Genomic DNA, 27,867 nt, shown 5'->3' with positions numbered 1-27,867 from the left:
CATGACGAATGAGACTAAGATAAGTACAAATGTTCGCAGGGGCAAGCACAAGGAAAGAGCGTTTTCCTACGTATTTGGACTTTAAAAGAACGCATTTAAAGATGATGGCTGGAAGATCCCACAAAGATGAAATAGAAGCAAAACTAAAACAGGTCAGGCGATTTTAGCTGCAACCTCCATGGAGGCTTTGAGCGTTAGCCTTCTTGGATATCTTCATTTATCTCGACAGCAAATAACATGCTAACAAATGCTTAACTAATCTCTTCCATCGTCTATTTTGAGGCAAGTTAAAATAGTTTCATTTAGCTCTCTAATGAAAATAATTAGGTAATTTGTGTTCAGATTCTTGTCTTAAACGTCAACTTTCCAACATTTCATTCAAGGAACAAGATTTTACGTCTGTTATACGTGGTAGCCTTCAGAGAAATGATCAACTAACTAGTAGACTGGTAAGCTAACACAACATCCAGCCCACTGACTGCTGATGTACTGGCTCACAGATCTTATGAATCTAGCCCGGACTCTAGAATGTGCAATAATTATGTTCCAACCTGTTTTAGCAGCCATGGTAGCCCGTACTGAAAAGCCCCTTCGTTTTACTGCTCTTTTGGAAATGGACTCTTAAGTGTTGTAATGGAGTGGTCATGTCAAATTTGGAGGTGTTTGTGATGGAGGATTCTAGGTTTGTTGGGACGCATTGAATAGAAATGAGTGACCATGCTGTGACTGTCTTGTTTGGTTGCAGTATTCAAACACTGTAGTATAATAGAAATAGCACTGTGACACGCTAAAGCTTGGTCCTACAGGAATCTGTCCTCTCCTCATGTGAGAGCCGATTAGAGCGCCTTGAGAATTCCCTCATCCCGGTTCACCAACAGACCCAAATTCTTCATAATGTGAAGCTGAATGTGGATGAGACCTTGATATGCCTGGACCAAGTGATTTATCACTACCAGGTTATAAGGGAGACTGACAGGACCATTGCACAGGGGTAAGATCGATATCGAATTGCCCATTCAGAATTGATCTGAGTCTTCAGCAGAACGCATCAGTCAATAATTCTTAACTATTCACGTACGACAAGATATTAATGTGGTGATTTTTAGATGTTAATATGGTTTAGTATGCGATCTCAGTCCTACAGGCAGGCTAGGAGAGTATCTGGCCTGTTTGGATCAGATCAGAAGGTCGGAGGAGTACTTCCAGGAAAACAACCCTGATGGTCCAGAGCTCAAAACACTGGTACTGTATCAACAGTCTGGAATTTCTGTAGTAGTCATATTTTTGCCATAACAGCACTTTTGAGGTTGTTTGTTTTAAAGTTATGCTGACCTGAAAGAAACATCAACATACAAATAGGAACAGATGAAGATGGGACATTTTGGATTTTTCTTATACGGGGACATTTTGGATTTTTCTTATACGGGGACATTTTGGATTTTTCTTATTTGGATCTTATACGGTGACTTGCTTTAGATGGTAAATGCAGAAACATTGTGTTTTCAGCGCTTCATAAATCAACAGATGATGAGCCACACACTGACTCTAGATCATTTGCCTGTAGAGAGTGCGGTTTGAGAGGGGAAAGGACCTGCTCCAGTCAGAGGTACAGGCTTTGTTGCTGCGTCACAGCAGGCCTGTCCCACCTGTCGACATACTAACCCTTATTGACACTGGCACACTGCTGGAAAACAGAAGTGTGGATATTTTCCCCTCTTCTGTGATCTACGATGTCACCAGTATCTCAGCCTGGCTACTGGAAAACAACTGCCATCAGGGTACTTCAGTCGCTGTCTGTGTCATTGTGACTCACTGGATAATACACTCCATCCCTGTCTGTATCACAAACACAGTGCATATCATAGATATGGCAACATAAAGGTTTGTCAAATGGACAAACTCATTGTAAATAACAAGAGGATGGTGTTGATGCCTTTTAAATGTGCAGTTAAAAGGGAGAATCATAATGCAAACAACAACAATGAAAAAATGTAATCATGTAAACTGTTGACAAAACACTGATTATTTCAAAATCTTTGTAGTTTTTCAATTGAAAATCGTCTTGTCTGTGTACAGAGGGGAAGAGTGAAGAGGATCTCGCTCTCGCTGGGAAATGGAGTGGACATTTGAGCAGCAGTGTTCATCAGAGGGCTCTTTCATTGGACAGAGAGCCATCTAGAGGCTCCCTAAGGCTGCTGAGTACAGCCGGGTCCCTAACCAGGGTGGCTACATTGCCAGTACACAACAGGCTCAAAACGCGCTCGCTCAATGTCTTACAAGAACCCCTCCCGGGGTTTGGCAAAGTTAGACCCCACATTGGCTTCAGTGAGTGTATACTTATTAAATAATAATTTATTTTAGTTTAGTTTAGACATCCTCATACACTATCATTTAGACAAGTGAGTGTGAAACTCTAGAGAATCTTAGGGCACTTTCACATGTGCGTAGTGGTTTGGGTCTGCACTGGTTTAATTTCAAACTTTGGTTTCTTGTACCTAGTGTGAATGTTTATTCTGTATCTGGCTGATTATTAAAAATTTACATGAATCCATATCAGATAAATGTTCATTTTATACAAACTGTAATGTGATTCACAACGCTACGGCTCAAATGGCAAATTAGTGATTTGACTGTAGTCCAGTAGACTATACTACTTTAGAAATTTGACACAGTGATGTTTCTGTTTAAAGTGCTATTTGTATATGGTACTCTGAAATGTATCTTGATGTTTCACTTATCTACTTACTTTTTTTATAAACAAACTCCGATCGTAACTTTGAGTTGAACCAGTGGTGAAATAGTGTCATATTCACAGCTAGCCACATGGCCGTAGCTGTTTGTTTGTTTGTTTAATTAACACTCAACAAGACTATGGTTCTATTTTTTGTATTGTTGTGCTTTTTTTTTTTTTTTTTTTTTCTGTTTGTGTGTGTTTGTCCCAGACCTCCTGAGCTTGTATTCACATATTCGCTCAAGACAACTGGAGCATTCGTTAAAAGATTTCAGAGATCATTTGAAAAAGTGCAAATTCTCATCTGAGACCCTCTCATGTCTCTCCAGTCAAGACAAGCACAAGGACTCACTCAGCAGGAAAACCAAGAGACCAGGTCTCCATCATTTCTTATATATCAGGCTATTTCTGTTATTTGCTTTAGCTGTGATTTGATTGACCAGAGAAGAGAGTTACACTAGGGGCAGTGAGGTTCTGAAGTTCTCAGTATGTTCCTGTGTTTCTCATGTGTTGAAAGGGAAAGAGGATCTGCTCAACGTTGAGTCCGGAACTTTCTACCAGAGCGTCGATGCTTTTTGCGTTCTGGCCGAAATGGAATTCACCACGCTATCGAAAGTTTTTCCACATGTTTACTGGGAGAAAGTCTATGACTGTCTCATTCAGGTTAATATGCCTTCTTCACTAGTTTTTCATTCGGTAGCAAGAGAAATATTACAGAGAGAAATGCCATGACTTTAGTCAACAGTTGTGCTGTGACAAAGTTTCTCACTCTACCCGTCTGTCGGTCTTTCCTCTTCGCGGCCTTGTAGGAGGGTATGAAGACTCTGATACAAGAGGGAGAGAGCATCTTCTCAGCAGTCAGACAAGCCATCGTCCGGCATGAGTTCAATACTGTCTTAACAATCCTCCGTGTCATAAAATTCCTCAAAAAAAACAAACCGGCATTAGACAGTGCGCTTCAGGTAACGTCCCTCCACCCCACTAAACAAGCACTGCTCAGGTTAATCATTATAACCGATGTCGGTGCATATGTCAGACATGTCATTTCCATATCTCTGTGTCCCCTCTATTCTCTTCGACAGTATTATTATCAGATGAAATTTATTACAGGGAAATCACTGGGACAAATTTCTGGATCCCTTTTTAATATGATGCAATGTCACTTATGTCCCGTCAGTACACAACCAGCAATACAAAGAGAATGCTTCCATCTCTCGTTACCTCCATGGAGAAGGTGGCTGCTAAAGGTTTGGAAATGTATGCTGATCACATCAAGGTAAAATACTCCTTTTTTAAAATTAGTCTTTGACAGCTTTAAAGCAGCGGTTAGTTAGTGTAATGGCCTTGGTGTATTAACCTTATTGTGTTGTAGCAATTTGCAGACAAGGAGAGTAACCTGCCTGTGGATGGCACTGTCCATGAGTCCACCAGCAATGTACGTGACTGCTGAATTTATGATACCACTGTTTATTTAAGTTTGTTCATTGTATATGTGTCGGGTACAATGTTCTGTGTAGAATGTGTAAGGTTACTTAAGGGTGTAGATAACTGTATGCCAGTTTTTTATCTTTTCACCATCATGCTCTTAACTTTTAGATGGAGGATTTGATATATTCCACTGGTTGTGATGGCTGAGTTTTAAGGCTCTAACAGACAGCATCTTTGATGGAAACAAAGGGAAGAAGTCTATCTTTGACCTCATATACTTCTTTACGCTGCGGTTTTCACACAACCATAGAAATACACCTGTAAAAATTTGCGAACCTCTCCTTCAGAGATGCATCGGTCGACTGGCCATCAATCGCGTGTTAGGAGCAAAAAACGCCTGGTCCAGGTTTTTTTTGTTTATTTCAGCCAATCTGTGTTCCGGAAGCGTACACTACATGCACACAAGCTGCATTGGAATCATTTCCCAAAATGACATTTGTCTGGAAATATTAGGAAGTCTGCGAACAGGGCATTAAGATTGTAATCTGTAATATCTGCAAAGGAGGAAAAGAGAAGCCATAAATAAAGTACTGAGCAGTGCCAGCTAAGGGCAATATAGCTCAGTGTAGGATTGTCATTTTATTTTCTCTCAAAATGACACTGACATCATTTCATTTAAAAAAACAACTGCGGTAGCATCTTTATGTTTTACTCATTGCACTAAAGTTGATTTGATGTAACATTTTGAAATGTTTTAAATAATTTTATTTATTTTGATTTCATGTAATGTCACAAGGCTACAGTCAGACCATTCTGTTTTTTTTTTTGCTTTACATCTTGAAATTAGCAATATGATTTAAAAAAAAAAAACAACCACTGATGCTACATGTACGTAGCATCTTTGTTTTGCTCGTTGCGCTTAATATGCAGTTGTTGCCTCTAATTCCACATGGCTACAGATATTTTTTTGTTTTAGGCCAGATTGGCCTGTTAAAGAGAAAATAAACATCTTATTCATGTGTTCTTTCTTTCTTTCGTTCTTTCTTGTCTGTTGCTAAAAAAAAAAGCAAAGAAAACGGCAGTGGGCATCGGCCAGGAAAAGTCATGGTCGGTGCATCCCTGCTTTCCTTTAACATTTGAATGGAAATGTGCTTTGGGTTTCCACTGCCTTTACAGTTTAGAACTATGTGTTGACTGTGTTTCTGCAGCATTGGTGATTGATAGATGTCTTTTTATCACTTTTATCTTTTGTTCGTTTTTCTACTCGCAGGTTATTCTCTTTCTGTCTCAGCTGCTGGCACAAGAGAGACCTAAATCTTCAACTCCACCTGAAGGTGAAAGTAGCTTTTTTGATTGCTCTTATTGATGGTATAACCCATATACTAAAATTCTCTTAATGTTGTGACACATAAAAAAAAAATAGCTGCAAGCATATAACACATATATATGACATGGAGTTGGAATATGTTCTTTCTCTATTATCAGCTTCCAAAAATGAGTCCAGCAATGACCCTTTGATTCTAGTCACATGTAAGTTCAAGCTCTATTCAGTCAGCTCTAATGTAGGAATGATGCCAAGGTTTCACTGATCTCTTAAAGGGTGACCTCCTATAATCAGACGTTTTGCCTCAGGACCGTACATTGTTTGGTGTCTCATTTCAGAGCCTGTGTGTTGAAATGGCTTTGATTTGATGTGTTAGGTAAAGCACTGGACAACCTCATACAGGCCATTCAGAACAAAGCCAGAACATACAAGGACCCTGTTCTCCGAACCGTCTTCCTCCTCAACAATTATAACTACATGCTCAAATCTACTCCTGTGTAAGCAATTTACAAACACCCACTTTTTGTGACTAAATCATGGTTACTGAAGATATAGTAACCCTCGCGTTGTTATTTGACATGTTGTTAAGTGGTTCAGTCAGAGAAGAATGGCCTCTTTTTCATTAAGCAGAAACATTGTCAGAGAACAGGATTCTTCACTAGGTCATTTACCCCCAGGTCCCATATGCATGAGGAGAAGTCTGCCACTGAACTTACGGACAAACTTAGAGGTCTAATCGATAAACAGAAGCAGATATACCTACAGAGGTATGAGGACGGAGAGGGCTGAAATAGAATTGAAAGATCTTCGAAAGAAAGATATACTTTTGAAGTTTGACTGAGTTTGTTTGCCAAATTAAACTTTGGGCACTCACATTAAGTTTATCTGTTATGTATTTATGTGTATGTATGTGTGTGTGTGTGCGTGTGTGTGTGTAGCTGGGTGAAAGTGGCACAGTGTCTGATGGACAATAACATGTCAACCACACAACAGGGCAATAAGGTGAGGCTCAATACTTAGGCTCAGTGAAATTGTTCCTCAGACAATCCAGTGGTCACGAGAATATTTTTTCATTGCTTTTGTTTCAGCTGAAAGAAGGAGAAGAGCATGAGCACATTAAAGAAAAGTTCAAGGTAAAACTGGTTTTCTCCATAAGCACATTAAAGAAAAGTTCAGGGTAAAACTGGTTTTCACCGTGAGCACATTAAAGAAAAGTTCAAGGTAAAACTGGTTTTCTCCATAAGCACATTAAAGAAAAGTTCAGGGTAAAACTGGTTTTCACCATGAGCACATTAAAGAAAAGTTCAGGGTAAAACTGGTTTTCTCCATGAGCACATTAAAGAAAAGTTCACGGTAAAACTGGTTTTCTCCATGAGCACATTAAAGAAAAGTTCAGGGTAAAACTGGTTTTCTCCATGAGCACATTAAGGATAAATTTGAGGTAAAACTGTTTTTTTCCATGAGCACATTAAAGATAAATTCGAGGTCAAACTGGTTTTCTCCATGCTTTTAGAGTAGGAAAGGACACGGTTCTGTTCACAACCTAAAATTACATGAATGCGGCAAATCATTTGTCGCTACCAATTAAAGTAGACCTTGCCCAAGACGCTACGCTCTTCTCTTTGTTTGTCTGCCTTTAATTCAGCGTTTTAATGATGGCCTGGAAGGGATGTGTAGGACTCAGAAGGTGTGGGCCATGCCAGACCAGGAGCAACGAGATGTCCTCCTTCATACCTTGAAAAGCAGCATTTGTCAGGATTACCGCACTTTTCTGGAGAGGTGATAGAGAAGGACTCCTCCTGTCTTTCAGTTAGACTTCTTAGCTTTCCCTTGTGTAGGGTTTATCCTAGCCCTCAGTTAAAAGCCTGTTAAGGGTTTAAGTGGGAGCCAGACACTCAGTACACTCAGTGAGTGCACAGGGAGACATCAGGACCGGGGGGCCGTAAGGAAAATGTGAGATGGAAGTGGGATGTGTATAGGGTTTTTCATAAGGATAAGTGTCGTGTGTGTTTATAGACGTTACATTTGAAGCAACAGAAACTGAAACAGAAATATGCAATATTATACATTGCATTAAATAAAATGTGTCACGTTCTGAAAAGGAAAATCATTTGTTTTGTACACACTGTGTAGCTACAGTTTAATTTGATGTTTAATTTGATACAGTTTAAAAAATGTTAAGGTAGTTTTTACCTCAATAATGATTATATCATATCTAAGAAGCTGGAATACAGAGCATGACAGTTGTTAACAAAAGTTTTTTTAAAAAAAAATGTCGTGCTTTTGACAGATATGGCCATGTGACCTTCACCAAGCACCCTGAGAAGTACCACAAGTATTCTCCAGAACAAGTAGAGGACATGATTGGTCAGCTGTTTGACCTCTCGGCCTAAAGAGGCACTGCCATTATTGCCTCTCCATGAGTCTGTTCCCTTCTGTTTCACAAGCTTTACCACATTTGTCCTTGTCGTGAAATGAGACTGAGAAAGAGGAATGTTACTGCGGGTGTGGCGTCTATGACTCACATAAACGCAAATCAGATACTGTTCAGTCTGAGGTATTTCAGCAAGTTTTTTAATGAGTCAATTTACAAGAAATTCAGAAAACTGTACAAGCTGCACACAGATGTAAATGGATATCACTAACTTCTCTCATTCTTCCACCCGTAATCATACATAAAGTGAAGATAGTGAGTTCACTTTATCACCTTAAAAGTTAAAACCACATTTATGCATTGTCTGTACGGCAGGTCAGAGCGGTTTCATTTCATCGTCCATCATCATTCTGTTGTATGATACAGAATTTGTTTAACTGCGGTTTGGTTACTAAAACAAACATGTTCAGATTAAAAAAGTCAAAGGATTGCTTGCATGTGAAATCTAAAATTACAATATCTGAATTAAGTTTTATGTCAAAGACATCACAGTTGTTGGGAAACATAAATGCAAAAAAAAACCCCAAACAAAATCTGTCTATTCTGTATAATTTTGTGTTTGATTCAGATAACTGGGATAGTACCCTTGGTCGTACCAATAGTAGTAGTCATAGTAGTAGTAGCTGTCATTGTAATTGCTCTCATTGAAGTACTCCCCTGACTCCCAGAAATCTGTTTCCCAGAACTCAAGATTATTGACTTTACAGAAATCTGCTTGTGCATAACTAATGATACAAATAGAATAAATGACATAAAGGATAAAGAAACCCCAGAAGCAGAATTTATCCACTGTATTAGCCAAACTCTGCCTGGCGTCTTTTTCCCTCAACTCTTCCTCCATGTTCTCCACAAAGGCTGTGATTCTCTTGATAGCTGCGTCGTTTAGTATGGACTCTGCAGATTTGGTGACTGTGACACTTGAGATGGCGTCTGGTCAAAGAGAAGACAAAACACTCAAATTAAAACTCAGATAAATATTCATATTGTTTTAGAATTATTTATGGGTTTAGAGATATGAGTTTCATGTAAGGTTAGAGTTAAGGTGAGTATATAACGTTGTTTGCTCTCTTCACCTCTTTCATGGTCCAAACTGTCTTTTCGATTTTTCTTTTCTCTCCTGGATTTAATACACCTGCTGGGTACTAAAGAGCCATCATCGGCTATACGTGTGCTGAGCATAGACAGCAACATGCTCACAACCAGAGAGACCAGGCAAAAGCAAAAATGATACCCTTCAAAATATGATAGAAACAGAAACAACAGTGGTGTTACATCTTATTATATAACACGATGTCATTACGTGTAACTGTAGGATAATAATGTGTCTGATGTGTTGAATTTTGATGCAGTGGTCAGTATTGCTAAACAGAATACTCACGGAGCAATGGGCTACAGCGTCCATCGTCTGGGAGGTGATCGGTGAGGATGAGGAGAAACATAGTGAAACTTAACACCAAGGTGACCTTGAAGCTGTTGCGCTCACCACCGAGTGATGGAAGTGCAAAGCTGATAAGGTCAGCAATCATGATTAGTATGCTTGGCAAGATCAGGGTAACAGTTGGGCCAAAAGGGTTGATGGTCACAGTAACCTGAAAGATAAGAGGTTAAACCAGTATGACCTGTGTCAAAGAACTGTGTTTCTTAAACAAATCGTAAGGACAGGATATGACTCAGTGGGAAATAGTGCCTCATTTGCACCAACTATATCAATATGTTGCAATATACAATTTACAGCCAGAACATACAATGTTTGTTACCAAACATGGAAGCCTCTTCCGCCCCCTTTCATTTTTTTTGTAAACACAACAGTCCGTTAATGAGACCAACTATAACTCATTGATGTAACGGGCGAATTGCAACTAGCAATTTGAGCACATTCATGTGAGCATTCCATTCCAGCCAGATAAAATTACAATCATGGGAAAGACGTACAGCGGTCTTCAAAAATCTCCCAGTACGCATCGGATTTATTGAGATTACAGAAGAACCGCCAAAATCTGGCTCTAACATATGCATCACGTTACGCGTGTAGAGTTATGCCTTGCAATGTATGGGAGCCTTTCAAAAATTGCTCTGTTGCACTATTACAGATAAATGATTTACTTCACTCTCATTGCTGATAATATTAATTTGAATTCTGATTTACGGAAAGGAAGTTACGGTCTCCTCTGCCACGCATCTGGGTAAGGGCCACATCTATGGTCTTCCATTCTCCGTGGCTAGATCCTGTTGTGCTCACATTTCCAAAGCGGACACGAAGTCCACACCCTTAATCAAAACAATGTTAAAATATTAAATAAATAAACTTGGTAGCTAAAAAATACAGAGCACGTGTCTTGAACTATTAAATACTGATGTATATCGTTGTAGGATTAGATTCTTCATTTCAGAGACATTTGCTTACAACGATGCTGCCAGCCGTTAAGAGCGACTACACAGCTGTCCTGCACGAAAGGGTAGGTGTAGAGGCTGATTTCACATATCACCGTGGTGAACATGACAACAGAATGTTCGACAGTGCCATCGTTGTATACCATTAGATCAGAGGAAAGAGGCTTTATTTCTGTGTTGATCCTGTGTGGACAAAGAGAAACCGTGTTGCGCTTACTACATATAGGCCTATTAATATTAACGGAAAAGAAATTCGAGAGTTTCGAGCTTGATGTTGAAGGCTACATACGCATTGTCCACACTGAGCTGTGGAGTCCAGATTTTATCGGCGGGCAGCATGAGCTCTCGAAACTTGTATTTTGTTACATTCCATGTCAGATCTGGGTCTGTCCAGTTCTATCCAAAACAAAATCAACAGTGGTAATTTGCCTTGTATCATCCACTGTGTTTATTTGATCTCATTTCATTTTATTTTGGCACGTTATTCTTATTGCTTTGGTCTGTTATACATACTGGTAGTCTGACGTGAATAAGTAATTACACTGAACTCAGTTAGATACTTACCATTGTGATGGTGAGGCGGCTTGAGAAACGCAGTTGTTTTGTATCCTTTATGAAAGTTAGATTTGCGCATTTATCGGAAAAAAATGAGACAGAACAAATAATTAACACGTGGTCACATGGATCCTAAACTGCAATGAAAGTCAAACTATTAAAAACAGGTTTTATTAATTAGTCTTGTTTCTCCAGGATACAAGGCTTACAACAGACAACGTTTCGTAAAGGATGGACGTCAAGTTCACATCTACAGCACACTTAGGAGGCTGCGGCGGTCTGAGTAACTCCTTTTTGATGAACTCATGGGCCAGGCACCGACGGGTCGTACAGGCTGAACTTGATCCGTTTGATGTTATGTTTTCACACTGGACTGACGCTGTATGATCAGAACCATTAGTATCAGATTTTATCTCAGCTCAAAATCTCATCTTTCAAAACAAAACATACAAATTACCAGTTATTTATATAACTTCGGTGAAACGGTGTTTGGAAAAGCGAGGTACTAACCAGTCAGGAAAAGAAGTAGGAGTCCTGCTTTTGTCATCTTCTGCAGAAGTACTGTCAAACGGCAAAGAATAAGCAGCAGCTACTACCATAAAATAAAAGTGGATCTATTATTTGTTTTCCATAGCATATAACATGAATGTCAAGAACTTTCTGGTCCACTTCTTTAGTCCGCTGTTAGGCAAAGGCATCAGGGATCTCTGTCATATGCACTACTTTTAAAGTGGTTCAAAATTTGAAGGTGGGATTAAACTGAAGTTTATTTTGTGCTGAAATTGCCTATGGCGAAGCATAAACATGATCTAAAGCTCTGTTTATGTTTAACTTATTGTTGTCTCCACAGACACTGGGTTCAATATAGCATTCAATTCATGCTTGTAGAAACATAAACACAAAATCATTTGCTTTGGGAATCACCACCTGCTGGAAATCTGAAAAGGCGGCCATGCTATACCTGATCACAAAAGAGGTATGAGGACACATACTCACAGCCAGTTTCAGCTGCGTCTGAGTCACTTCTAAATCCTGATATGTAATACTGCAGGGAACAATACTGGAACCTTCAACTTGTTTTGACAGCCTGATAATAGATAAGTAACTAGACGGCTCAAATTGCCCAGCTGGACACGGTACCTTTTGATCCGTCTGATCAGTTTGCCAGATTATTTACCGCTGATGTATTTTCATCCTGCAATGTTTTGTGAGCCATGTATAATAAAGGAGAAACTTACATTACAATTCTCTATAAGTGAGATTCGGCATATTTGACATTTTGGCCGATGTGTCTGATGAAGTTTTGTCTGATAAGTAATTAACACAACCTGTACATTCAACCATTCATAATGTCATGCTACGACACATTATAATCACGTGTTTTACTTAGGTTATGAATCGGACTACCCTTAAATATATATTTGGTATACAGGACAGAGCCAAGACAAATGTTTTCTTTTTGTCCTCTGCCTTAGAAATGTTTTGTTAAATTAGAAAAACTTAGTAAAAAAAAAAAAAAAAAGGATAGTCATTAAAAACCCTCCTTTTGCTCTTGTAGAACAGCTAACATGTCACAACTGTTTTAAATGTCCAATAAAGGAGACAATTTACTGATATACATGTTATGATATGTACAGGATCTATAACAGAACTGGGTGGGTTATGGTCATGCATCCCCCATAAATACACATGGTGGCCAGTTTATTGGGTTTCCTCATCTAGCAATAGGGGAGTCAGACACCCCTTTGCCTCTAGAAACTTTACAAGCTGACAGAAAGCACAATAATGCTGGTCCATGCCAAACACCCCAAAAATGCAGCACTGGGTTGATTTCTACAGATTGTGCCATTACTTCAAATAAACTGCACAGTTGCTGCAGTTCTCCTTTAGCTGCTCTCTGTGCTAAGCTAAGGTCAAAGGTACTCTCTTGGTTTTATTCTATGTGAAGATGATGTTTCTTAAATTTCATTTTTAGCTGTTGAAGACATGTCAAAAGGTGTGTACATATTCCAGCAAACCAGGGTGAGAAATTTTTGTATTTGAAATATTGTAATATTGAATGCTAATTACTCCAAGTCGTTGAAGGGATTGCAGGAGTATTTTATATGAAATAATTATTTCTTCTAAAAACCATTGGCTAGAAATTGTCAATTGAGAAAAATCTGATAATTAGTTTGAAGCCGTTAGCCTTGAATACAACATTACAGATGGTGGAATTTTCTTGTTGTGCTTTACCTGGGTGTGATCAAGTGTAGAAATATCGCTAAATGTTTATAAGCTTGGCAGATTTGAATTTAACTAATATTTAACAAATCAATTAAAACTGGTTGTAAGAACAGGTCATGCTTAAAACAAATCAGGATATAGCTAATATTGAAAACTGCTCATTTTTTTCATCTTTAATTCAACACATATCATACTTGCATGAATATGGAGCTGATTAATAACTCAACTGGTTTAATGGAGATTTTAAAGAGTGGCTTTAAGCCTACTTCAGATCAAATTTGTTTCACTGAAACACAGATCCCATCGTGGTACACAGGAAGAAGACTTTTCTTTATCAGTACATGTGCCATGCATATAACTTGTCATGTTCAGATGTTTGCATTCATGTGGAATTAAATCCTTTCAGAACTCAATTGCTCTTGGAGAGAGTTTCAATTCAGATAGTTTAGATAGTTCAGTTAAGAGCCAATTAGTATTTGGCTAATATTCAAATAATAGGACTCTCAGGTAAGCATATTGACTCACTCACGTAACAATTTTTCCAGGCTCTGTATGCTGTGGTAAAGCAAAGCGGTCAATAGAGGGCAGAACCGAGTATCAGGGTTAAGAATGCACACTTTCATACACCACTCGAAGAAGAGTTTTGCTCTTTCTCTAAATGAACTAGTACCTAGTTGAATCGTTTGTTGTGCTGACAAGTCTCGGTGAATTTTCATAATTGAAGTACACCCATAAGTTATATTAGGACAAATTAATTACTGTCGTCCTCGCTGGCAGTCCTTCGTTTTGCCGACCACAAGTGCTGGTGTACCAGTGTTGTCTCTTCCGTTAAGTTAATTAACCGTTAGCTTATTGAAGAGAGCATATGATTAAAAACAGTTTCGTGTATTTTTCCTTGTCGCAGCGATGAACAGGAAAAGAGCGCTAGTTTCAGACACATTTGTCAAAGTGAAAAAACGAAGATTTGGGGCTGACAGTCTATTCGGAAACCCAGAAAATGGAGAGGCCCAAGGTAAGTTAACCAATTGTATTTGCTAAATTCAGCAAAGACCGTCTAACTCACACCTCGGTTTAACTTCCCATACCGACTTCGCACTAACTGTTCTGCGTTAGATTTCAACTGCTAATATATTACAGACTCCTTAAACTGACTAAACCCTTTCCCCCTTTAACCAGATGGAATGCCGGACATTAAGGCTAACTTGCAGTACCTGATGACTTTGTTTCCTCGAAAATTGTTCAACGACACGCTGCCACCAATAGTTCTTAAACATCAACTATACAGCTTACATAGTGACAAAACCTTGGTTGATAAGCAGTTGGTAAGTTTGAAGATCGGGCTTACTCATATTTGAATTTTATCAGATAGACCTGAATGGAAGCACAGAATTGATTCTTTCGTGGACTTTTGTGTTTTTTTTATTAACAACATGGAATTTCTCTTTGTTGCCAGAGTGATTTTAGAGATCAAGGAAACCTACTTATGTTCCAGTTTGGTTTCGACTCTGATGTCTTTGGAGTGGTGTTTGCTGAGGACTACAGGACTAGAGTCCTGGCAGGCCAGGTTGGCAAAGAGACTATGGGAACTGTGGAAAAGTTTCTGGATAAAGTACTGCCATTCTGCCCTGACCTGAGCTTCAACAAGGACAAAATGCTGAAGGAATTCCTCTTCACAGATTCTGAAATAACGTAAGAATGAAGAGCAGAGCCACTTTTTTCGCTTGCACCCCAACATGTTTAAATGTGTTTGAAACTTCGCATAGGAAGGTCTCTCACTTTGAACGGTCATAAAGATTGGAAGTTTCTTTGTGTCTTGTAGGCATCTAGTGAAGTCAGGAGTGTTGACTGTGAGAGACGCTGGCAGCTGGTGGCTCTCCATACCAAACTCCGGCAAATTCACAAAGTACTTCATGCAGGGTATGTTACAGTGCAGAAACAGAATGAAGCGCAGGGCAATTTAAACAGATAATCAAACAAGAAAATAAATAAATACTTATATCTGGTTTATCTTATGATAGGACGCAAAGCTGTTCTTGGCATGGTCAAGAAGTCCAAATACGGTGAAATCTTGAAGACAGATTTGGAAGAACGCAAGACTACCTCTCAAGTGAAATTCCCAATGAAATATCATGTACATGATATTGTTGGGGCTGAGTTAGTAGAATGGTATGATTATATCATTTTGCACATTTTTGTTTATTAATTCATTTTTTAAGTAAAAACCAAGTGCTGTTGTTAATTTTATCATTTCATATTTCTTGCAGCATACCAACGACTTCAGGAATGTTGTTACGTTTCGTCGACAGCTGAGCAGACGAGTTGAAGACCTCATTACTGACACCTTGAACTGTATAGAATTGCTTACTCCAAGGAGCTAAAGAAATGTATTTATTTATTGCCTTATGTGAAATGAAAGTCAACCTGCCCTGTTGTTTTTTTTATAGGGCAAAAGGATTATTTAACTTTTGCCAAATGTTTGTTACATGTTTGCAAAGTGGCAGGAAATGTGAGAGCTGAAAGGATACATTTTCACAAATGCTTGTGGCACAAAGTGGCACTTTTTTCTTGTTTCAAAACTGCCAATAATAAAACCAGATGACAAATTGTTAATTTTTGGCCTTTCCTCCTGTTTTATTTTCTTGTTACTAGTTTTTGTTGGTCAAAGACTGATACTTGTTGATGTTTGAGTGACTCAGGTCATTTAGGAGAAACAAGTAGGGGTAAAGCAGGACACAGACACCATTTCCGCTTAAACTGAATTTATTTTCTTTCCTTCTCAGATCTGTAAAACAAGTGAAATAACCATTACCCCTAAAAACAGGGTTACAACATAGGCTATAATAAACATTGCTTAAAACATGATGGCAAAATGCACATTCTGTACTTGTGTCTTGAGACGGTGGCTCCAATAAGTACATAGATATGCAGGAAAAAAAAAACTGAATTGTCAGTATGTTGCACTGTGTGCTCTCTGAGTCAAATAGAAAAGCTACGTTGGAAGTGAAATAAAGTGGTGTATTAGCATACATAGGAGATGTGTAATGTTAGTTTAAAAATAGGACTATATTGGGAAACAATTTTAAAAAGAGCAAGAGGATATTACTTCATTATAACACGTTATCTGTATGTAGTGTTCTCCTTGACAGTAGTCATTTGCCATTTCTTAGTTTGTAACATTGCTAGTCTGGAGATAATGTGCTATTCACACGCACGCACACACACACAAAAAACAAAACAAAACCAAAAAACAAATGATTAATGATATGGCTAGGTAAAGGGTCCATTATAAATGCCCGAAGACCATTAGCACTGTTACAGTCCTCATGCCCCTACACAGACTTTGATATACACTCATGGTTCCATACGTCAAACAGATTTCAGACGACCTGGGTTGAGAGTATTTGGTACTCAGGAATGGTGTGGAGATTTTAGGAACTGAAACAGACATTATTTCAGAGACCTTAGATCTCTGGTCCAAAAAGGGAGATGTGCTGGGCCCTCGATTCAAATACTGATATACTATCTCCGTTATTGAGAAGCACAGTAGTTTAGTGTGGTAGTAGTAAAATTGGTAGAGTTGTTCAGGTCTCGCTCATTTTAGAGTTTACTGACCGAGAAACGTTATGATCGTACACACAAAAACATGATCATAAAGTAATACAGGTATGTAGTGGTGAACTCATTCCTCCATTAACATGAACAACACATTTCTGATCATTCAAAGATGACAAAAACTTCTCTTAACCTCATTCAGGGATGTTGTCATTGCTGCATAATGTAGTTTTACCCATCTTGACGGTTCTATATTGTTATTTCCTGGGGCTGCCAGCTGTTACTGCCAACCAAAAGAAAAAGCAAGGAATTTGTATCTAAAACTTCTGCTTATCATAGTGTTATTTGGCAAGATCTTCATTCCACTCAAAAAAAGACTGTAAACAAACATTACGGGCTCTCAATGGAAGGGAACTTGTTTTAGAGAGTTTTCAACTTTTCCTAAAAGCACAAAACTACTTTCAAAAAAAAGGCCGCAGGAGTTCTAAACTTAAGTATGCATCTGTCTGTGTAAAAGGAAAGGTTTGGGGGCAAAATCATTCCCATTCCTAAATCTACTGTTAATTTCAGTTTTGTGGAGATATAAACTTGCACTGGTAGTTACAATAAAGGAGGGGGGTTGGAAATCAGAATGAAAACACTGTTTCATTTCCTATTTCTTTCCCTCCAACACAGCTCAGATCACAGAAAATCTTTTTCCCACAGTCTACAGCAGGGAGCACTTTCTCCTCCTCTTTTTGACAGGGGGAGGGCACAGGACTGCTCTGATGGCCTCATCAAATACTGTCTTAAGGCCACGCTGTGTCAGGGCGGAGCACTCCAAATACTTCACAGCTCCTGCAAAGGGGGACATACAGAACATGTTTTATTACTGAATGTCTCATCACTCAAAGCTTCACTCCATCTGAGATGAAGATCTGAGTCAGTTAACCACAGGTTGGCATTAAAACAGGTTTTCTTCCTCAGAGTATATGTAAATTTCACAACATTGAAGACATGTTCTCTCTCTAATTTCATTAAAAAGCAAGTGTTATTTATGGTAAAATGGACAGCACTTCAAAAGAAAAATATATTTTAACTTTATTCAATCACAATGAACAGACATGTCACTTGCCAACTATATGCAAACAGACGAATTATTCGTTCTATGACAGAAGTCTACCTATGATATCCTATGCAATGAATCACCTGAAACCACACCACTACGGAGCACCTCAAATGTGAGAATATAAGTGCCTACCAATCTCTTTAGCCATGGCTAAGCCCTGAGGATAGGTAATTGGAGTGAGTTTCTTCTCCTTCAGCTTCTCAATAGTGTCTTTATCATCTCTCAAGTCCAGCTTAGTGCCCACCAGGATGATTGGAGTGTTTGGACAGTGGTGTCTGACTTCCGGATACCACTGTAAAGGAACAGATTACGCACACGTGTACGTGACGACTTTGTAGCATACGACTAAACGGCTAGTCATAAAAACAATATATGATCATACGATATGAGCCTCGTGTGGGTCTTACCTTTGCACGAACATTTTCAAAGGAGGCAGGGCTCACCAGAGAGAAGCAGATGAGGAACACATCCTGAGAGTGAGAGAAGCAGCCACGTTATATTGCTGAAAATTTCCTTTTCAAATGAGATTGTTTCCTCATCACCATACATATATACAGGTATGTATGCATCACTACACAAATGTTATATTGAAAGAGGGATAGGTTAGGCTCATCGGTCCAAATGACCATAATATTCACATTACCGTCTGAGGATAGGACAGAGGACGAAGCCTGTCGTAGTCCTCCTGTCCTGCTGTATCCCACAGTCCAAGATTCACTGGTTTGCCATCCACCATTACATTTGCAGAGTAGTTGTCAAACCTATAAAATTTCAGAAAGCTCTTGAGTAAAAATATTGGCAAAAAAAACATAGGAACCAAATACAATCTAAGTTATACGGATTCACACTGCATCTTAGAGTCTGGCTCTGTTTCAAATCAACTTCACCTGGAACCAGTTTTAAAACCAGTTCATGGAATTGCTACATCTGAAGCACTATGAAGCATGAGATCGGGTTTTTGCTGGATTTAGTAGCAAGAGGTAAGAACTTTCTGTATTTTTGTTAGAGGAAAACAACAAGAACAACAATAAAAATCTCCCTGCAGGATGAGGTGACTATTCTTCCTCCCATTTAAATAGATCCTGTTCCATTATGGGTTTTATGGGTCTGAAAGTAATGCAAATCAGGAAGATTTATCTATTGTTGTTTTCTTCAGGGAGTGATGATGTAGTTGTGGACTTACACTGTGGGGATGTACTCTCCAGGGAACGCATTGGTGGTGTAACTGATCAGTAAGCATGTCTTACCGACAGCTCTGGAAAGAAAAGAAAGGATAAAGGAAACATTGTTAACAAGACAAAAGCTTTTCAAAGTTATTTGCAGATAAGCTATCAAAAACCGGTTTGTTGGTTGCGTCAGAAGAGTGTCTCTCTGGTAAACAACAATAGTTAATTAACATTTTTTTTGGCCCGAGGACAAGAATTGACACCTGATTACAGAACTGAAATAAGCCAGTAGCAATCAGCGTGACTTTTCCATCTGATCTAAGATAACCATACATAGTTCAATAAAAGTCTGTTACAATAAAAGTCTGAAGCCATGGTGATGAGGTAAAAACATATATATCTATCTAAATCCAACACAAAGACAACCGAACAAACTTCAGCAGTCACCCAGCCAGTGACACTAGACCACCACACCCACTGCCTCCACTCCCACACAGTATGTATCCTGCCAAGTGGACTATCCCGAAATCTGCCCAAACACTGCTTCTCTATTGCGCCATCAAAACGTCAGGGTGGAGTCATACAATCATCAAAAGACACTGCCAGCAGACTTAGAAACTGAGCATTAAAAGTGAGTACATTGAGAATCATAACTTAACAGCATGATGCTTGTGACTAGTGGTCACAGGTGGAATCTACAAATGTCAGTGACTAAGAGTTTCAGGTAGGCTAATTCCACTGTCTCAACTTAAGTGCTCATAAAACAGACAATCGTATCAAGGGGAAGTGGATGAATAAAGCAAGTCACTCAACAGGAAATGACTTATGATGTATTTAAATGTGACCCTAATTTCTTAGCATTACTGGGTCTACTTTCAGAAAGCCAAACGTTGCATTGAATTCTTGTGGTTATTATTACCAATGAAACAAAGAGTCAGAAGTTGATGAGGTACATGTCGGACTGCACTTTGTTGAATATTAGCGTCGCAATATCACTGTTACTATAACACGCTCCAGTGTTCTGTTATGGCAGCAAGTGTATAACTGGTCGCATTAGAAAAACACTCTGGCAACTCATAAATTTTTTTTTTTTGGAGGGGAAAAACAGTTTTAGATTAAAATTATTAAGGGCAATCAGCTGTACGCAGACTGTTTCGAAGTATCTAAAACAGCATGCACGTTGTAAAACGACAAAGTGAGAGAATTACAAAAAAAGTAGATAAGGCGAACATATACCATATTAAAGCAGAATATATAAACATATTATCTAGTTATATGTGGGAGAAATGTTAGTTAATTTTGTATTCTGAAATGTAACATTTCAGTGGCTCTGCAATGGTCCGTTTCAGTCCTCCATGACCGCAGGCTGTATTTGTTACCTGAAAGCTAACTAACCGTGTTGGCCAAACTTTGGTTAGCTAACCATTGAAAAGATAGCGTAGCTCCCTAGAAGTGAAAGTTCGTTAAGTATGGCTCACTATTTTACGAGTCATTGGGTAAATGGAAAATATCAACAGTCAAGTTCTTCACACAATATCTGTTAATACTTCACGAGAACCACACAACACGGTTTGTAACTATTTAGTCCATTCGAAGAATTGTGACAATAAGAGCTATCCGGCAAACGTTAGCATGATAGCTTGCTAGCCACCCAGCTATCGATACGCCACGCACAGTGCCCAAAACTACTGATATTTTATTATGATAACTTTTATCTATTCGACAGTATGTTTGAAGACGTAACGTACTGTGTAGCGATATGAGTAAACACTTGAAAGTAGACTTACCCGTCCCCAACAACCACACACTTTATGGCCTGCATTGGTCCGTAAAATCTTGAGGCGTTTTCGACTGAGTGCGTTTACAAGCTAATGGCTTGTTAGCGAGGACAACTATTGCTATTGATGGCTTGAACGTTGCTGTCTTCTTAGTTAGTTCCAAGATATTGTAGTAGATAAACGAAGTAATAAGAAAATATACAAAAATTAGATAAACAACACAGCTATTTCAAAGCGTCAGCTATTATGTGGGTCAAAATATTTTCACTTCCTTCTGGCATTCCCACGTTTGGCGACTTGGGACAAACTGAGGAACAGAAAGTAAGCAGCCACCACCCAAAGAAAGGAACCAGTCAGAGCAGTATTTGTCTGTATCCGGTTTGAACTTTCCAATAGAAAAGTCACTAATGGTGACGTTTAAAAAGCTATATTATCAAAAACAAAACAAAGAAACAAACAAAAGCAAAGACACAAGCAATATTATCTTCATATAGAACCAATGCTTACATTTGAGTCTCCAGTGATTCCAAATCATCATATACAATATGTTTGAAATACACAAGAAGTAAGTTGTTTTTTTTTTAGTTAGCCCTTTGGAACAATGATAATACAGTACTGGTAGATATAGCATATTTGTATTTAACTGCTTATTACTGAAGGCGGGTTATTTCCACCCCTATTTTGTGTGTGCCAGATTTTCTTTCTTGTCAATAAATTATGTGCATGATTTTTTTTTCTGTGCATGTATGAATAAAGACAGAAGTATATATTTATTTGTAGACGAAGACCGGGCAAGCAAAATGTTTATTTTATGACGGAATCACATTCAATCAGTGCTATACAAGAATCAATAAAAAATTTCTGCATATTAAAAAAATTCTATGTACAAAGCCATTTACATCTATTTCCCTAAATAATGGCATTTTTAGGCAATCAGCTGAATAAAAGCATGATTATTTCTGACAATATTGCCGTTACAGGAAGTTGATGGTGACATCCGTGAGCCTCACCATTATAGCTCCGGACTAGTGAACGGGGGAAAGCGGTGTACGGGGTGGAGTATGATTTCACCTATGCCTGGATTAGGGAATTTTAGGAATGAAATCGGCATAAAACATGATCATATGATAAACGTCGACTATCTTAACTGCTAGTTTCAGTCATTGGGAAGACAGTGTGGATAGACAGTGTCTTATGGCGGGACTGTCGTACTTAGTGTTCCGGTTTTCGGGGACTGCTGGTCGGACTTACGGGGTGTTTTCTAAGGGTTTAACGAGGACTTTGTTGATATTTTTTGATCTTGCGTGGAGACTACGAATCAGATTTCCATACCTCTACCTTATTGCATCTATGATGTTCAATGTGCGGTTACAGGTAAAGGCCATTGTCACATGTCGAAACTCTATTTTGGGTACACACCATCAAAATACTTTTCTTAGTGATGGGTTCCAGCCAATCCAATATGATTGCCAGCTAAAGCCCTAAGATGACGTGTGTGCTTGCTGGTGGCAGCGAAGTCATCTGTAGGACTAGTTGGTGTTAAGTGACAGGAACCAGAATAGTCACAGAAAACTAAACTTAATTAGTGACTGGCTTGTGTTGTTAGATCGAATGATTACAACGGCTGTAATGTAGTCAACCAGTAAGATACTAACGTTAGTATCTCTTAGCGTCACATATAAATAAAAAAGCTTTAGCCAGTTGCTATGAGGCAATCTGCATCTGCTTCGATAAGACTGAGAAAAAAAGATTATGTAAACGAATAAATTAAACAAAGTCAGCTAGGGATTCTTGTATTAGCTGCTTTTGTCATTAATTTCACGTCAAAACATTTTGTAAACGATTCATGTTGCCTAATCTCCACACGTCTTTCTCCCATTGTTGTTTTATAGGTTCACATTGAAATACACTAATAAGCAAAATGAACCATCACATCTCAAGACTTGGTTCTTCCCAACTAATTTAATTACAGACAATGGAATGTCGGCTTGCTCACAGCAAGGGTCAAGGGACTATGAAGAAGGCCACTTTGACAGATGCTCTTTGTAAATACAAAGACAACATTATGATCCTCCACAGTGATCAACATCACATGGATGTCTGACCTGTCAACTCTCACTGCTTCTTTCTGTTGATGTCAGAGATGTTTGTCCACTGTGTTGTGAAAAGAATCTACTCTAGTGAAACTGGATTTTCATGAAGTGTCGTGGGCAGAGAAGCTGACAGATTCCCTACCAGGACTGAGCTGAAGAAATGAAGGTTCATGGCATGCTTTTGGAATTTTCAGATCTGGAAAATAATGATGCTCTTTCCTTTGTTCTTATCTCTAAGGGGACAAACTGGAGCATTAAAGTTTATAGAATTTTCTGGAGATTTCTGGACATATTCACGGCTCCTCAGCTGCTCTCTAGGGGAGCATTTAGCAGGATCTGTGAGTGGGGTTATGTACAATGTTAATTATTAATTTTGTAAGGAAAACAAACACCTCAAGGTACAAGGTTTTTTTTTTCTGGTCACCTATGTTCAGCTGGTTTCTCAACCTTGCTTAAATTATGTTGACTATGTATGGAATGTCACCCTGACTGGGCATGTAGTCTGGTTCTCATTGTGTTGTATGTTTCCTGACATGCAAGCAAGAGGCTCAGTAATGAAATATATAATTTATATTTTTGACATGACAGACCCTTGCAGTTGCCATGACATCAAAGCCAACATAGTGGTTAATGTTACATTTTAAAACCCTTACAAAACCTTATAAATTTGTCAACTATTTTGTGTATTGTATGATTTCTTCTTATCTGTGTTTTTTTTCAGTAGGCCCAATAAATCTGTGGATTTTATTAAATATTCTTTGAGTAGAAGATATGATGAATGTAATATACTTCAAGCTTTGAGACAATAAAATGTTACTTGGAGGGGGAAAAAAATCATACCTGTAAATATGTTAACATGCTGAAAAGTCCATTTTTTTTGGCTAGTTTACTATAGTAGTGAACTGTAAACCTAAACTCTACCCCCAACCCTATCCCTGTCTCTAATCAGACATTCATCCATGCATAAGGGCCACAAGCAGAGGGTAGGAACTTTTCTGATGTGTGGGACACATTGTCAGAGTTGATAACAAATGGTGAAATCTTGTCCTTTGTTTGAGAACAATTGCTCAGCTGTGATTCCATGTTTGGCCACATGGGGGGAGTAGTGGCACACCCCTGAAACAACCCTATTAAATGACAGCACTAGCAGGGAAGGACAAAGAGGCAGTGTAGAGAAAATATTCTGATGATTGCTAGAATGCAAGGCCTAGTTCTGTATGTTTTATTTCACGTAATTATTACATCTACTTGCACTGTTTACACATTCATTCAACAAAAATGCATCAATTTGACAAGGTGTATAAGCAGGATGTTAGAGTAACCCCAGTCCAGCTCAGTGTTACGTCATCTTCTGCTTTCCCTTAGAATTGACCATTGTGCTCTAATTTGTTTTTAAAAGTGTGATTTAGGTGGATTTTAAATTGTGGATCACCCGTTTCTCTCCTGCTTCCTCACTCTTCCTTGAGTATTACAAACTGCTGACAATTACACTCTGAACTTGACATATACAGCAACCCCATAACCAGCGTTTTAAATAACATGCTACTATAGAATAATGTGTTGCTAAGGCAACTCTCTAATGCTCCGTATGACAGCCCCCACCACACATGCACATTTTTCTGCTCCTTCTCAAAAAGAGGATTTATATGTGAGGCGATTTACCAAATAAAAATGGCTTAATAGGGTTAAAACTGGGAATGGTAGAAACAGAGAGATAAATTATGGATAAGATATTTTATCTACTTTATCTTCTACAACAAGCCAACATTTACTCTTAAAATAGAGGGCTGAAATGGAGAGATTATCTTTGCTACGCAGAGCTGTTTTCAGTTGTAACACAGAATGTGTTTGCTTTGTTTACTCATGCCTCCTGGTAAAAAATAGGAGCTGAGTGATGCATTTTTAACGTGTGGATTCTCAGAGGCACACAGGTGCATCTTGTGTGCAAGAGTATGTGCACACTACAGTAAGTATCCATATGCTGTCTCTCCATGTCCACAGCGGTGTGATAATTGACCTTTTTTATGGAGAACATGAGTCATTTGAGGCTGTGTCAAGTGAACTTCCATGTATGTAATGTAATAAGTGGTTATGATTTCACGGTCATTACATTGTCTTCAGCCCCTTGACAACATTATTTTAACACCAATTTTAAAACAAACACAAATGTATGGGATTAGGCTACAATTTGATGCAGGATTTGGTGGTATCAGACATTTATTCTTTTTTTTTTTTTTAATGTGAGAGAGAAAGGGAGAGAACTTTTTTTTTTTGAAAAATAATACTCACAACGTTGACTCAATCCATGATGAAATGTATTAATCACAGAAAATGTAATCATGCCCGAATCCATTTACTGAGGTCGCAGTGCATCAGTTTAAGCTAAAAATTTCCCATGATCCCTTGGATTATGTTGACTTCAACAACCAGCTTAACATAGAAGTAGAAATATCTGTCTCTCTAAACATTTCTGACAGATCTCAGAGTACAAAACAGTAAATATCTACTGCTGGTGAATGTGACAGAAGGTAACTGGGTGCTGAAAACACTCGCATGTCTTATCATCAACGGAACCAAGATTACTTGCACTTCAACAAAAGATTCTGTTCATTTCTACATCCTCCTAAATACTCCTTACCATACCAGTGTCTTAACCAATGGTAACACACTGTTTTCGAAAATTCCACTTATTGCCACAACAAACGTCACAATAACACAATAGTCCATTTTAGGTACAATCACACAATTACTTGATTTTGCTGCTGTGCCGTGCACCCAGTCATCTGTGGCTTATGTTCTGAATATAGGCACTTCTGGAGGGCATTTGTCAGTTACACAGTTTAACACGGCTCAGCCACATGAGTAGACGCGCTGTCAAATGTAAAGGTGACTCATATGGTCTGAGCTCTATGCACAGACAAACTGCATCATCTGGTTATGATGTGGTTCCACAGTTTCCTCAGATATTAATAGATCAGACAGACACAAATACTGTATGTGGACAGAAAAAATGCATTTTGACTCAGGGGGAAATAATTTTGTTTGTTTGTTTGATATTGTATATGAGATATGAGTTTTTGTAGTAAGACTGCATCTTTATTAGCCTCTATCAAAAAAAAAAAAAGAGAGCTATTTTCAGGATTTTGATAGAGATGGTGTAACAGTACTGATAGATTGCTGCAGAGGCTCAAATAAGACAAAGAATCCCTGAGTATCTACACTCTTATTCAAATCTCTCTGATGGGTGTTTGGTTGGTAACCTAAAAGCCCACGTTTACCGGTAAACTGGAAACCCCTCATCGCCGTTCTCTTATGGCCCGAGCCACTGAGAAAGCAGAGGGCCCATTCCAGTCAGTTTTAAAATGGAAATGGTGGTTGAGTTGGTTGAAAATGAAAAATGTTTAGAGAGGATGTCCTGAAGCGCATTGCTTCCTCTGACCCTGGGCTGTCCCATCCCTCAGCTCTCATATCGTAACAGGATGCTCCCCTCGCACCCTTTTTCCTCCTTCTCACAGAGGAGGTTCACACTCTAAATAAATGTGTCTGACATGGGGAATTGGATGAAACTCTTGGTCATATTTTTCTGCTCCATACACTCTTAACTGACATTCATGGGACTGGGTCTATACTATCAAAGATATATCTGTTGTTCTGGAGGATCTAAATTGAGATGAACTTTATTGAATGGACAACGTTTCCATGCTGGTGAAAGACATAAAACGATGTTTACAGGAATTATCCCTTCATTTGATGTTTGGTACTGACTGTACAGTACTGAATTGATATGAATTGATACTCTCAGGCTACTTTTAGAATTTGCTTTTAAGGCAGTGTCTCATAGCATCAAAAATGAAATGATCTATTAAAACATATTGCCAGAATTTGCCATGCATTCTGTTTGAAATGGGGTTGTGGTTTCTTTTGTGTGGTTGATTCCAGAGGTGGCCTATTGCTTTTGGGCTGGGGGAAGGGTAACCTGGCCTCTGGGTTGGATGGGGAGACTGGAGCATATAAAAATTTGGTTATCTGACTGCTCAATCAGGCCACGTGAACTCGGTCAGCATGCTGCCATCTCTTCTGACTGATGCCATAATCTGCCAGACATATGCTACCCTGGGGGAACCCGCCTCCGGTGGGACACTAAGTGCATCCTGGCATAGCTTCAGCCAGCCATACAGAAAATGCACAAATATGCATTTTGCTTTTTGCTTTAAGGTCAGCCTTGTGGGGCTAACAATATAGCTCACGATGAAGAATCTCTAAAAAGATAACAATAGGTTTTATTTCCATTGACAGGATGATTGTAGTCATCATCTGAAATGTTAATACTAGCTGTAACAGCAAATCTTTTCAAGATCATATAGAGCATGAAAGCTCCTTAACTAGATGAGTTTAGTCTTTATATTCAAATGGCTTCTTCATCTTATCAATGACTTAGCCTTCTGTAAAGAGATATTTAATGGTATACCTTATGAATACATTTTCTTAGCAAGATAAATGGACAGCAAGACTCAATAAGTGCATGTGTGAGTGTGTGTGTGTGTGTGTGAGAGAGAGAGAGAGACAGAGGGAGGGAGAGAGAGAGAGCAAGAAAGAGAGAGAGAGGGATGTACATTTCATTTGATGCAATTAGAGAGTCTTAATCAATCATGCATCACTTCACCAAAAGCTGTGCATGGCTGAGAGAAATGGACAGTTGTGCAGGGTCTATATGTCCATTCACATTTGTACCAAGATTAAGCATATGACCTATTTTCTGCGTGGAGCTTTGTGATATTCAAGTAAGAGCTTGCTAAGACTTTCTCCGGTTGAATCTGCCTTTTTTTTTTTTTTTTTTGTATAAAGTATCCCACCCAATAAACTGAGCAGTGAAAACTAAGAAAACAGTGGGTTTCCTGGACTGGATTGGACATCTGCTCCCAGAACAGGAAATCCTCCCCCAAACTGGAGGCCCCCCCAACTCCCCATGTGTTCCCCCCTCGTTCACTCTCTGCCCATAAAACTCCCACTCTACACACCAACACACACATATTTCACAGTCTCACAGGATCTAGTCTGGAGACCTTTTCTCCATTTTTGGA

General features: G+C 38.8%; 5 protein-coding genes across 5 annotated transcripts; 3 read left to right on the top strand and 2 right to left on the bottom strand.

Moving 5' to 3' along the window:
* Positions 1–104: 104 nt before the first annotated feature.
* On the top strand, positions 105–7,876 carry LOC115826006 (exocyst complex component 7-like). The gene is made up of 14 exons (XM_030789692.1): positions 105–152; positions 384–449; positions 807–991; positions 1,137–1,242; positions 1,565–1,778; positions 3,249–3,394; positions 3,909–4,007; positions 4,104–4,166; positions 5,430–5,493; positions 5,860–5,980; positions 6,422–6,485; positions 6,572–6,616; positions 7,129–7,262; positions 7,774–7,876. Exons 1-14 carry the CDS (start codon positions 105–107, stop codon positions 7,874–7,876), a joined length of 1,458 nt encoding a protein of 485 aa, XP_030645552.1.
* Positions 7,877–8,455: 579 nt separating this feature from the next.
* Positions 8,456–10,942, bottom strand: LOC115826005 (5-hydroxytryptamine receptor 3A-like). The gene is made up of 7 exons (XM_030789691.1): positions 10,873–10,942; positions 10,598–10,694; positions 10,322–10,491; positions 10,064–10,185; positions 9,296–9,506; positions 8,991–9,149; positions 8,456–8,847 (listed from the first exon to the last, which is right to left on the bottom strand). Exons 1-7 carry the CDS (start codon positions 10,940–10,942, stop codon positions 8,456–8,458), a joined length of 1,221 nt encoding a protein of 406 aa, XP_030645551.1.
* Positions 10,943–13,801: 2,859 nt separating this feature from the next.
* whr1 (winged helix repair factor 1) lies at positions 13,802–15,427 on the top strand. The gene is made up of 6 exons (XM_030790813.1): positions 13,802–14,101; positions 14,266–14,411; positions 14,543–14,778; positions 14,909–15,006; positions 15,108–15,255; positions 15,354–15,427. Exons 1-6 carry the CDS (start codon positions 13,996–13,998, stop codon positions 15,397–15,399), a joined length of 780 nt encoding a protein of 259 aa, XP_030646673.1. The 5' UTR covers positions 13,802–13,995; the 3' UTR covers positions 15,400–15,427.
* A 411-nt stretch (positions 15,428–15,838) lies between these two features.
* On the bottom strand, positions 15,839–21,009 carry rac1b (Rac family small GTPase 1b). The gene is made up of 6 exons (XM_030789797.1): positions 20,703–21,009; positions 18,933–19,004; positions 18,393–18,510; positions 18,157–18,219; positions 17,882–18,041; positions 15,839–17,478 (listed from the first exon to the last, which is right to left on the bottom strand). Exons 1-6 carry the CDS (start codon positions 20,735–20,737, stop codon positions 17,348–17,350), a joined length of 579 nt encoding a protein of 192 aa, XP_030645657.1. The 5' UTR covers positions 20,738–21,009; the 3' UTR covers positions 15,839–17,347.
* A 736-nt stretch (positions 21,010–21,745) lies between these two features.
* Positions 21,746–23,243, top strand: smim10l3 (small integral membrane protein 10 like 3). The gene is made up of 2 exons (XM_030790861.1): positions 21,746–22,067; positions 22,586–23,243. Exons 1-2 carry the CDS (start codon positions 21,888–21,890, stop codon positions 22,604–22,606), a joined length of 201 nt encoding a protein of 66 aa, XP_030646721.1. The 5' UTR covers positions 21,746–21,887; the 3' UTR covers positions 22,607–23,243.
* Positions 23,244–27,867: the final 4,624 nt, after the last annotated feature.

This window comes from Chanos chanos, chromosome 13, assembly GCF_902362185.1.
Source record: "Chanos chanos chromosome 13, fChaCha1.1, whole genome shotgun sequence".
Taxonomy (NCBI): Eukaryota; Metazoa; Chordata; class Actinopteri; order Gonorynchiformes; family Chanidae; genus Chanos; species Chanos chanos.
This window is presented reverse-complemented; position numbering and strand designations above follow the sequence as displayed.

Bases quoted from the DNA above. Each gene is read 5' to 3' on its own strand.
- rac1b (XM_030789797.1), bottom strand. From the start codon at position 20,737: ATGCAGGCCATAAAGTGTGTGGTTGTTGGGGACGG. The intron at 19,005-20,702 runs GTAAGTCTACTT...TTTTCTTTCCAG, and splicing joins TGTGTGGTTGTTGGGGACGG to AGCTGTCGGTAAGACATGCT. The intron at 18,220-18,392 runs GTAATGTGAATA...TCTCACTCTCAG, and splicing joins CTCTGTCCTATCCTCAGACG to GATGTGTTCCTCATCTGCTT.
- whr1 (XM_030790813.1), top strand. From the start codon at position 13,996: ATGAACAGGAAAAGAGCGCTAGTTTCAGACACATTTGTCAAAGTGAAA. The intron at 14,779-14,908 runs GTAAGAATGAAG...TGTGTCTTGTAG, and splicing joins TTCACAGATTCTGAAATAAC to GCATCTAGTGAAGTCAGGAG. The intron at 15,007-15,107 runs GTATGTTACAGT...ATCTTATGATAG, and splicing joins CACAAAGTACTTCATGCAGG to GACGCAAAGCTGTTCTTGGC.
- LOC115826006 (XM_030789692.1), top strand. From the start codon at position 105: ATGGCTGGAAGATCCCACAAAGATGAAATAGAAGCAAAACTAAAACAG. The intron at 992-1,136 runs GTAAGATCGATA...ATGCGATCTCAG, and splicing joins GACAGGACCATTGCACAGGG to TCCTACAGGCAGGCTAGGAG. The intron at 3,395-3,908 runs GTTAATATGCCT...ATGTCCCGTCAG, and splicing joins TCTATGACTGTCTCATTCAG to TACACAACCAGCAATACAAA.
- smim10l3 (XM_030790861.1), top strand. From the start codon at position 21,888: ATGGCGGGACTGTCGTACTTAGTGTTCCGGTTTTCGGGGACTGCTGGT. The intron at 22,068-22,585 runs GTAAAGGCCATT...GTTGTTTTATAG, and splicing joins TGTTCAATGTGCGGTTACAG to GTTCACATTGAAATACACTA.
- LOC115826005 (XM_030789691.1), bottom strand. From the start codon at position 10,942: ATGCGCAAATCTAACTTTCATAAAGGATACAAAACAACTGCGTTTCTC. The intron at 10,695-10,872 runs GTAAGTATCTAA...AGAACTGGACAG, and splicing joins GCCGCCTCACCATCACAATG to ACCCAGATCTGACATGGAAT. The intron at 9,150-9,295 runs GTGAGTATTCTG...CATATTTTGAAG, and splicing joins ACGCTGTAGCCCATTGCTCC to GGTATCATTTTTGCTTTTGC.